The sequence below is a fragment of the Anolis sagrei genome, chromosome 6 (assembly GCF_037176765.1).
Source record: "Anolis sagrei isolate rAnoSag1 chromosome 6, rAnoSag1.mat, whole genome shotgun sequence".
NCBI classification, from domain to species: Eukaryota; Metazoa; Chordata; class Lepidosauria; order Squamata; family Dactyloidae; genus Anolis; species Anolis sagrei.
In genome coordinates, this window is record NC_090026.1 from 8,183,295 (window position 1) to 8,195,099 (window position 11,805).

The window sequence follows — 11,805 nt, forward strand, 5'->3', positions numbered from 1 at the left end:
AAAAGGAATTCTGTGCATGCTCAGAGGCATGGCAATGCAAATCTAAATGGATAAGATCAAAAAAGAAGGATCTGCCTGCAGTCCAAAAGGAACTCTGTGCATGCTCAGAGGCATTGCAATGCAAACTTAAATGGAGAAGAATGGAAAAGGAGATCTGCCTTTAGTCCAAAAGGAACTCTGTGCATGCTCAGAGGCATTGTAATGCAAACTTAAATGGAGAAGACTGGAAAGGGAAAACTGCCTTTAGTCCAAAAGGAACTCTGTGCATGCTCAGAGGCATTGTAATGCAAACTTAAATGGAGAAGACTAGAAAGGGAAAACTGCCTGTAGTCCAGAAGGCACTCTCTACATGCTCAGAGTTATTACAATGGGGAAGAGTGGAAAAGATCTGCTTGTAGTCCAAAAGGAACTCTGTGCATGCTCAGAGGCATTGTAATGCAAACTTAAATGGAGAAGCCTGGAAAGGGAAATCTGCCTTTAGTCCAAAAGGAACTCTGTGCATGCTCAGAGCCATTGCAATGCAAACTTAGATTGGAAAGAATGGAAAAGGAGCTCTGCCTGTACTCCAAAAGGAACTCTGTGCGTGCTCAGAGGCATGGCAATGCAAACTTAAATGGAGAAGACCTGAAAGGAAAATGGAAAAGGAGACCTGCCTGTAGTCCAAAAGGAACTCTGTGCATGCTCAGAGGCGTTGCAATGCAAACTTAGATGGGGAAGAATGGAAAAGGAACTCTGTGCATGATCAGAGACATTGCAATGAAAACTTAAATGGAGAAGACTGGAAAGGAACTCTGTGCATGCTCAGAGACACGGCAATTAAAACTTAAATGGGGAAGAATGGAAAAGGAGCTCTGCTTGTAGTCGAAAAGGCACTCTGCACATGGTCAGAGTTATTACAATGGGGAAGAATGGAAAAGGAGATCTGCCTGTAGTCCAAAAGGCACTCTGTGCATGCTCAGAGGCATTGCAATGCAAACTTAAATGGAGAAGAATGGAAAAGGAGCTCTGCCTGCAGTCCAAAAGGCACTCTGCGCATGGTCAGAGGCACCCCTGCCTGGAGGGCGGGGCAGCCCTCGCGTGGTGGGCGGAAACGTGTGAATGCGAAAGCGAAAGACGCGTCAAAAGGTGGCTCAGCGTTTGGGGAAGGAGCCTGCTTGGTCTTTGCCTTGAACCTCTCCCTGGAAGCCTCCAAACCAAGCCATCATGCCCAGGTCCTGCACCTCCCTCCAGATCAGCAAGGAGACCCAAGGAAAGGTGGGCATCCCAGGGGAATCCATGGGGGGCAAGAGCAAAGCCCAGAAAGGGATTTGGGGAGAGAAAGCAGAGAAAGAAGGTCAATGACTTTTACTTTTACTTTGGAAGGGAGGGGGATTTCCATGGTAAACAAAGATAAGGGAAGTTAGCATTCAGGTGGACTACAAGTCCCATCATCTCCATCATTTAGTTTCAGAATACAGATTGAATTGGTTTATATGGATCTATAAGCATGGGCAAACTTGGGCCCTCTGGGTGTTTTGGACTCCAACTCCCACAATTCCTAACAGCCGGTAGGCTGTTAGGAATTGTGGGAGTTGGAGTCCAAAACACCCAGAGGGCCCAAGTTTGCCCATGCTTATAGATCCATATAATTCAATTCAATCTGTATTCTGAAACAATTCATATTTTTTTGTTTTGATCTCTTTCCAGATGGACCTTTTCCGGAAATCGCTTTTAAAAGAGGTAAGTGACTATTACTCCTGGTGGCGCAGCGGGTTAAACCGCTGAGCTGCTGACCGAAAAGTCGGCGGTTCGAATCCGGGGTGAGCTCCTGCTGTTAGCCCTAGCTTCTGCCAACTTAGCAGTTTGAAAACATGCAAATGTGAGTAGATCAATAGGTACCACTCTGAATCCATTTTGAGCTCTCGCTGTTAGCCCCAGCTTCTGCCAAGCTAGCAGTTTGAAAACATGCAAATGCGAGTAGATCAATAGGTACTGCTCCAAATCCAGCGTGAGCATCCTCAGAGGTTGTGAGGTCTGTTGGAAAGTGGGGTTGATATATCTGTGGTATAGTGTCCAGGGTGGGAGAAAGAACTCTTGTCTGCTGGAGCTAGGTGTGAATGTTTCAATTGGCCACCTTGTTTAGCATTTAATGGTCTTACCAGTTTTCGAAGTATAATTTCTTACTGCCTGGGGGAATCCTTTGTTGGGAGATGGTTAGTTGTCCCTGACTCTTTCTTGTCTGGAGTTCCTCTATTTTTGAATGTTGTTCCTTATTTACTGTTATGATTTTAGAGTAATATAGCAGTCTTCGCCTCATAAAAAATAATTCAATATAATTTTCCGAATCAGTGCCCCAAATAACCCCAGGAACAGGTGGTCAATTGCAACATTCACTTGTCTCCAACAGACAAGAGTTCTTTCTCCTACCCTGGGCACTATTCCACAGGTAAATGAACCCCACTTGCCTAGTTTCCAACAGACCTCCCAATCTCTGAGGATGCCTGCCATAGATGTGGGTGAAACGTCAGGAGAGAATGCTTCTGGAAGTCCAAAATTCACTGCATTAATTTGACAGTGTAGATGCACCCCTTGTTTTCAAATTTCTCAATCTTTCATATTCTCAAGCTAACTTTATTCTCGCATTTTCCTCCTGGGCAGGAAGCAGCCAGGCTTTGAGGCTGCAAGGATATTCAGTGGTAATCAAGGTGGTCAATTGCAACATTCACTTGTCTCCAACAGACAAGAGTTCTTTCTCCCACCCTGGACATTATTCCACAGATATACAAACCTCACTTGCTTAGTTTCCAACAGACCTCCCAACCTCTGAGGATGCCTGCCATAGATGTGGGTGAAACGTCAGGAGAGAATGCTTCTGGAAGTCCAAAATTCACTGTACTAATTTGACAGCGCAGATGCACCCCTTGTTTCAAAATTTCCCAATCTTTCATATTCTCAAGATAATTTTATTCTTGCATTTCCTGATTAGGGTGAAGAATTCCTTTGCCGTTTTTTACCTGCGAAAATATCACAGTTGGACCAGTTCTTGAAGGTAAGCGACGGACCCCCACATCCCACCTTTTTGAGTATTCCTGGTGCATCTAAATAATAGAATTAATGATGCTTGACACATTTTAACTTCCATGGCTTAATGCTATGGGGTTGTGGGAGTTGTAGTTTTCACAAGGCCTTCAGCCCTCTCTGCCAGAGTTCTGGTGCCTCACCAAACTACAACTCCCAGGATCCATAGCAGTTAAAGTGGTATCCAACTGCATTAACTCTGCAGTGTAGTTGCACCTTGAGTTTATGATCTCTGCTTTTTTCCTTGTAATATATTTATTTTTGTCTCTTTTTTTCCCCAGGAAGATGCGCTGAATGTCAAAGATCTGACCTCTCTCCATGCTCCGCTGGATATTCCCATTCCAGATCCTCCTCCCAAAGATGACGAGGTGAGGTATTCAAGTAAAGCCAGTGCCCAATTTTGGGTCTATCCCAGGTATGGGCCAACTGTAGCCCTCCAGGTGTTTTGGACTTCAACTCCCACAATTCCTAACAGCCGGTAGGCTATTAGGAATTGTGGGAGTTGGAGTCCAAAACACCTGGAGGGCCAAAGTTTGATACATCCCCAACGCAGAATTTATTAAAATGGGGTTGGACTAGATGACCTTTGAGGGTATCCCTTCCAAGATTCTATTATTTTTAATATTTTTTCCCTACCAATTAAGAAATTCTAGTGTTTCCTATAAGTTCAACGCTTGATGTTGTCGAGTCTGTTTTTGTTCCCCCTCCAGATGGAAACAGAGAAGGAAGAGAAAGAAGGTGAGCAAACAACACTATTGGAAAGTCAGGGAATTGGGGTCTGTAGGTGGGATCTGTAGGTATAGGATTAAAGCACTGAGCTGCTGAGCTTGTTGATCGAAAGGTCGCAGGTTCGATTCCGGGGAGCGGCGTGAGCTTCCACTGTCAGCCCTAGCTTCTGCCAACCTAGCAGTTCGAAAACATGCAAATGTGAGTAGATCAATAGGTACCGCTCCGGCGGGAAGGTAACGGCGCTCCATGCAGTCATGCCGGCCACATGACCTTGGAGGTGTCTATGGACAACGCTGGCTCTTTGGCTTAGAAATGGAGATGAGCACCACACCCCAGAGTCAGACATGACTGGACTTAATGTCAGGGGACTACCTTTACCTTTACCTTTAGGTGGGATAATAATGATAGTCTTTTATGGCTTGCCCTTGATTATTTGGTTTCCTTCTCAGCTCCCAAATGCGGCTACCTGAAAGGCAACGAAGCCATCCTGTCGCTTTTGGATCGCGTCAAACCCGAAGTGCGGGAGTTCAAGGAGAAATGCGCCTTGGTGAGTTGGAACCAAGCAAATGCTCTGTTTACAAGATGGAATACGTACTAAACATTTGTATGGTGCTAGATGTGCTGCTGTCCTAAATTTGTGCCTCGGTTTCCCCTTCTCGTTCCATCAGGTCACCACCTGGATTCAGTTCATGATTCCCAAAATTGAAGACGGCAATGATTTTGGGGTGGCGGTTCAGGTAAGATCCATGGAGATCTGTATGTCCCTGGACCCAATTGAGCATGGACCCCTTGCATCCATAATATACTATACTATACTATAATTTTTTTTTGTCGTGTCAGGAGTGACTTGAGAAACTGCAAGTCGCTTCTGGTGTGAGAGAATTGGCTGTCTGCAAGGATGTTGCCCAGGGGACGCCCGGATGATTTTGATGTTTTTATCATCCTTGTGGGAGGCTTCTCTCATGTCCCCGCATCAGGAGCTGGAGCTGATAGAGGGAGCTCATCCGCCTCTCTCCGGATTCGAACCTGCGACCTGTCGGTCTTCAGTCCTGCCGGCATAGGGGTTTAACCCACTGCGCCACCGGGGGCTCCACATACTATACAACAATATAATATAATATAATATAATATAATATAATATAATATAATATAATATAATATAATATAATATAATATATAATAATAATATAATATTATATAATATATAATAATATAATATAATATAAAACATAACATAACATATACTGATGTGTGTGAGTGTGTGTATACTCACCCCTATACAAACAAAGATATGCATACACACACATATATACACACAAGCATATACTCATGCACATACAAATTTATACACACATGCGCACCTATATGGATACACAGATTTATGCACACTTGTATATATGTATATACACATACACACAACACATAGACACATATGCATGCCATAGAACAGTGGTTCTCAACCTTCCTAAGACTGTGACCCCTTAATGCAGTTCCTCATGTTGTGGTGACCCCCAACCACAACATTATTTTTGTTGCAATTGTAATTTTGCTACTATTATGAATTGTAATGTAAATATCTGATATGTAGGGTGTATTTTCATTCACTTGACCAAATTTGGCACAAATACCCAATACGCCCAAATTTGAATACTGGTGGGGCTGTGGGGGAGATTGATTTTGTCATTTGGGAGTTGTAGTTACGGCAGTTTATGGTTCATTTCAATTCAAAGAGCATTCTGAACTTCACCAGCAATGCAACTGAACCGGACTTGGCACACATAACTCTTATGACCAACATAAAATACTGGAAGGGTTTGTTGGGCATTGACCTTGAGTTTTAGAGCTGTAGTTCACCTACATCCAGAGAGCACTGTGAACTCCATCAATGATGTATCTGGACCAAACTTGGCACGAATACTCAATAGGCCCAAATGTGAACACTGGTGAAGTTTGGGGAAAATAGACCTTGACATTTGGGAATTGTAGTTTCTGGGATTTATAGTTCACTTTCAATCAAAGAGCATTTTGAAGCCCACCAATGATACAATTCGGCCAAACTTCCCATACAGAACCCTCATGGCCAACAGGGGATGGCTAGTAACCTATAAGATACCATACCATTAACTCTGTATTTACTCTATATTAATATTGAAATACAGTCACTCAAAGTACGTACATTAAAGCCAATAAAGACAAACCTAACTTCACAAAGTTTTACTGCATTATAAAAACTGATTTACTATATTATAGAAATTGTATGTTAACTTTTCTATATAGTATTATTTCTTCAACATATTTGGCTGGTTGTTTGAGAGTTCTAGTTGCTAGAGTTCCACTTAACCGAAAGTCTACTATATGCACACCCACATACACACATTTATACTTGGAGACATATACACATCTATGCATACACACACACATACATACAGATTTACATGCAACATTGTTTATTTGTCTGTTTCCCAACAGGAGAAGGTGCTTGAACGGATCACAGCCCTGAAGACCAAAGCAGAAGCCTTCCAGACTGCCATTTCCAAGTAAGTACAGGGTTATAGAAACCTCATGTCAACAGAGGCTGGGTGGCCATCTTTCAAAGGTGCTTTGGTTGTGCTTTTCCTGCATGGAAGGGGGTTGGACTAGAAAGCTCATATGTTCTCTGATGCTATGATTCTATGTACCCTTGATGCTGCAAAGCATAATCCCTACAGAGCATCCTATGGTCTGCCTTCATAGCACATTTTTCCAGGGTGAAATCACTGCCTTGAGGAAAGGGCCCAAGGCTGTTAGGAATTGTGGGAGTTGAAGTCCAAAACCCCTGGAGGGCCGAAGTTTTCCCATGCCCAATGTAGACCGTTGTACATGAGTAAGTAAGGATATTATATGAAGCAACCACATAACCATTGGTACACTTTTTCTTCTTCTAGGTATTATCTGGAACGTGGAGACGCAGTGGCCAAGGCCTCCAAGGACACTCATGTGGTCAGTAAGGGAGAAATGGAGATTCTACTTGGTCCTGACTTTTGGAAATGGGATTTATGGGCTTTGAAAAGTCCCAAGACCTGAACCTTTGCCAGGAGTGCTTTGAGAATTAGAATTAACGCAGTGTGTCATCGCATTGACAACTGTGGCTCCGTGTGTTGTTTGGAATGCTCCATCATTCTTGGGCAGAAAAACCTCAAGAAACTACAATTCCCACAAGTCCATAGTGTGGTGGAATCAAAATCATGCGTAGTTCATTTTTTTACACACTGTCTTGCTAGAGAAAAGATATGCCACACAGATGATTAGTAAATAATAAGTTATTTACTCTTTGTCATACAAAGCAACATATATACAATGTATTGTCGAAGGCTTTCATGGCTGGAATCACTCAGTTCTTGTGGGTTTTTTCGGGCTATATGGCCATGTTCTAGAGGCATTTCTCCTGACGTTTCGCCTGCATCTATGGCAAAACGTCATCTGCATCTATCCTCAGACCTCACCTCTGAGGATGCTTGCCATAGATGCAGGCGAAACGTCAGGAGAAATGCCTCTAGAGCATGGCCATATAGCCCGAAAAAACCCACAAGAACTGAACATATATACAATCATGTGGACAGTTGCATTTACTAACATATAACATACTAATGGGACAGTTCTGTCTTGTCTCCTGTGCTATGCTAATAATATAATGAAATATATATATTATATTATAATTTTATAATAGAATACATGTAATATTGCTAATAATATTACAATATAATGGCATAGTGCTATATAATAATATATAATACTGATATTGTGCTATGCTAATAATATAATGAAATATATATATTATATACATATAATTTTATAATATAATACTACTACTAATATATTATTATTATATATTACATGTAATATTACTAATAATATTACAATATAATGTATAGTGCTATATAGTAATATATAATACTGATATTGTACTATGCTAATAATATAATATATTGTATGTATATATATCTTGTAAGCCACTCTGAGTCCTCTTCGGGGTGAGAAAGGCAGCATATAAATGTCGTAAATAAATAAACAAATATGTCCTTTGAGAAAGTTTCAAATGGTCCATGTGAAAGGTCTTCTTCCAGCAGCTCATAAGCAGAAAATATACTAACTTGTCTTGGCACGCTCCTGCACAGAAAACCTAAAAATGTGACTGTTGCCAAAACTCCCTGGTTCGGCTAGCATCCCAGGCGTAGCCCAACCAATCAGCTTCGTGCTTTGCAGTTAACACACTCGTCAACTGATTTTTACATGCTCTAACACATAGCACTGAGTCATGGGAACTAAAGTAAAACTGTGTTTATTCTACAGTGTAGGTGCACTCTTAACTGACTTACCTGCTTTATTTTTCCCCCAGATGGATTATCGCTGTCTTGTTCACGAACGGGATGAAGCGATCTACCGGGAAATCCAGACAGTGGTGCTCGATATCCGTGGATTTTATGTGAGTAAGCAGTGGTTTGGAGTTGTAGGGTTCATCTACACCAGGCATGGGCATACTCTGGCTTTCCAGGTGTTTTGGACTACAACTCCCACAATTCCTAACAGCCGATAGGCTGTTAGGAATTGTGGGAGATGTAGTCCAAAACATCTGGAAAGCCGGAGTATGCCCATGCCTGATCTACACAGTCAAAATAATGCAGTTTGAAATCATTTTATTTATCATGGCTCAATGCTATGGAGTCCTGGGAGTTGTAGTTTTACAAGGTCTTTAGCCTTCTTTGCCAAAGAGAGCTAGTGCCTCCCCAAACTACAACTCCCATGGTTGTATAGCATTGACCATATCAGTTGAAGTGGTATCAAACTGCATTATTTCTACTGTGTGCTTGCATTCACAAAGGCTATCCAGCCCAACAGCCTGTCATGCATTATTGTTATTATTATTATTATTATTATTATTATTATTATTATTATTATGGAGCTCCCGGTGGCGCAGTGGGTTAAACCCCTGTGCCGGCAGGACTGAAGACTGACAGGTCGCAGGTTCTAATCCAGGGAGAGGCGGATGAGCTCCCTCTAGCAGCTCCAGCTCCTCATGCAGGGACATGAGAGAAACCTCCCACAAGGATGATGAAAACATCAAATCATCTGGGCGTCCCCTGGGCAACATCCTTGCAGCCGGCTAATTCTCTCACACCAGAAGTGACTTGCAGTTTCTCAAGTCGCACCTGACACGACAAAAAAAAAAATAAATTATTATTTTCATTGCTATCTCATCTAGTGTTTTATAATTTTATGTCGTGCATTTAGCCTGCCCACTGTGTTTTACTTTCCATTATGTTATTTTGTAGTGTTTATTTTACTTGATTAGTTTATTTATTTGATTGTGATGTTATTTTGTTGTTTATATTTTATGTTGCTGTAATGTATCACTGGGCTTGGCCTCATGTAAGCCGCTCCAAGTCCCCTTTGGGGAGATGGTGGCAGGGTATAAAAAAAGATTATTATTATTATTATTATTATTATTATTATTCGAAACACAACAAGATGAGTCCACAGCAGACACTCTGCTGGCTGTTGTATTGGATCACACATCGGACATTTCCCAAGTGTCTATCATTATTATTATTATTATTATTATTATTATTATTATTTGAAACACAACAAGATGAGTCCACGGCAGACAGTCTTCTGGCTGTTGTATTGGATCACACGTCGGACACTTCCCAAGTGTCTATTATTATTATTATTATTATTATTATTATTATTATTATTCGAAACACAACAAGATGAGTCCACAGCAGACACTCTGCTGACTGTTGTATTGGATCACATGTCGGACACTTTCCAAGTGTCTAGGACTGTGTGATGTATCGGCGAATAATGCATGCAGATCCCAGTAAGGTGGCCTTTTGAAGCTGGCAGATGGTCTTTAGTCTTTAGGCACTGCACCCCAAGGTCTTTAGGCACTGCACCCAGTGTGCCAATCACCACTGGGACCACCTTTACTAGTTTCTGCCAGAGTCTTTGAAGTTCGATCTTTAAATCCTCATATCGTGTCAGCTTTTCCAGTTGTTTCTCTTCAATCCTGCTATTGCCTGGGATTGCAACATCGACAACCCATGCTTTGTTATTATTATTATTATTAATTCTAATTTTTCTGCACACAGGCCGAGCTGTACCACATCTTGACCAAAAACCTGGAGAAGCTGACCAACCCTAAGGGCGAAGAAAAGCCATCCATGTATTGAGGATAGGCTTCTTTGACAGAGAAACGACTATCAAATTAAAAACAAATTAAATATTGATGTAGAAAGGAAAGGATCAGTGATGAATTAAATTAAATACATGGTATTTATACCTGGATTGAGGGGGGGGGGATTCCTAAATGAATCATGCTTTGGGTTTTGATGCATCTATACCAGGCATGGGCCAACTTGGGCCCTCCAGGTGTTTTGGACTTCAACTCCCACAATTCCTAACAGCCTACCGGCTGTTAGGAATTGTGGGAGTTGAAGTCCAAAACACCTGGAGGGCCCAAGTTGGCCCATGCCTGATCTGTGCTGTAGCTTGACATTGCCCTAATTGCTGTAGCTTAATGTTATGGAATCCTGGGAGTTGTAGTATAGTGAGGCACTATCAGTCTTGGGCAGAGAACGCCCAAGGCCTTGGAAAACTACAACTTCCAGCATTCCATTCCATTCCACGGCACTTAAAGCAGTCCCATATTGCATTAATTCTGGAGTGTGTATGCACATCCTTCGTTTTGCTTATGCTTTTCCGTTCTCCTTGCGTGCATCTATGCTGTAAAATTAACACAACATGACACCAATGCACCTGCCAAGTCCAGTGCTATGGAATTAAAGGATTTATAGTTTTACAAGGTCTAGTATTCTCTACCAAAGTAAATTACACCTGCATTGAGCCATAGCACTTAAAATGGTACCACGCTATCAATTCTGTAGTATAGATGCATCCCTTCTGGCAAGTATTCTATGCAACTGTACTTAGAGCTGGGAGCAATACTATGTCTTCTTTTCCTATGGGAAAGTTTTCACTCGCTATGCTTTTTTTGGAAATTTCTCTTTGATGGTATCTCTACATAATGTGAAACCTGCCCTTGAAGATTTCTTTCATTGTAATCGCGTTCCAAGCCACTGTTTGATGTAAAGGTCAGTCTGACCAAGATCTCAGTAGCAAAGATCTGGAACCAGATTAACATTCAGTGCATGTCCTGAATTTCTGCACTTGATGGTAGACTCACTGCTGTTTGAATTAGTCAGCCGATTCAATAATAATATATTTTTAAAATGCTTTGTGTTGCTCGTTTTCTGCATCCTGGGATTTCATTTCATACTGATCATGAAAGCTAAGCAGGGCTGGCTGTGGTCAGTACTTGGATTATTTATCGTGTCAGAAGTAAATTGAGAATACAGTTATAATGTATGAAAAAAAAACACAAAGTTAAAAACTTGGCATTATACTCAATGTCCTTTGAGCAGAAGCTGGCCACTTGGAGTGCCTCTAGTGCCACTGTAAGAAGGTCCTCCATTGTGCACGTGGCAGGGCTCAGGCCGCATTGAAGTCAGTGGCTTGTGGTTTGCTTTTCTCCGCACTTGCATGTTGTGGACTCCACTTTGTGGCCCCATTTCTGCATCTCGTGGTGCCAGAGCGCAGCCTGTTCAACGCCTTCCAAGTCTCCCAGTCTTCTGTGTGCCTAGAGGAGAGTTTCTCATCCGGCATCAACCACTGATTGTGGCTTTGAATTTTAGCCTGCCACTATTGGACTCTTGCTTGCTGAAGTGTTCCTGCGAGTATTTCTGTAGATCAGCATTTCTCAACCTGGGGGTCGGGACCTCTGGAGGGGGTCCCAATGGGGTGTCAGAGGGGTCACCAAAGGCCATCAGAAAACACAGTATTTTCCATTGATCATAGGGGTTCTGTGTGGGAAGTTCGGCCCAATTCTATCATTGGTGGGGTTCAGAATGCTCTTTGATTGTAGGTGAACTATAAATCCCAGCAACTACAACTCCCAAATGTCAAGGTCTATTTTCCCCAAAC

The 11,805-nt window shown here is 42.0% G+C and overlaps 1 protein-coding gene across 1 annotated transcript; it reads left to right on the top strand.

Moving 5' to 3' along the window:
• The first annotated feature begins 1,071 nt into the window (after window positions 1-1,071).
• Window positions 1,072-11,058, top strand: PSME2 (proteasome activator subunit 2). Its single transcript, XM_067469740.1, has 11 exons — window positions 1,072-1,254; window positions 1,687-1,719; window positions 2,966-3,028; window positions 3,339-3,425; window positions 3,768-3,795; window positions 4,236-4,333; window positions 4,455-4,523; window positions 6,256-6,323; window positions 6,711-6,765; window positions 8,162-8,248; window positions 9,915-11,058. Exons 1-11 carry the CDS (start codon window positions 1,204-1,206, stop codon window positions 9,993-9,995), a joined length of 720 nt encoding a protein of 239 aa, XP_067325841.1. The 5' UTR covers window positions 1,072-1,203; the 3' UTR covers window positions 9,996-11,058.
• The last annotated feature ends 747 nt before the right edge of the window (window positions 11,059-11,805 follow it).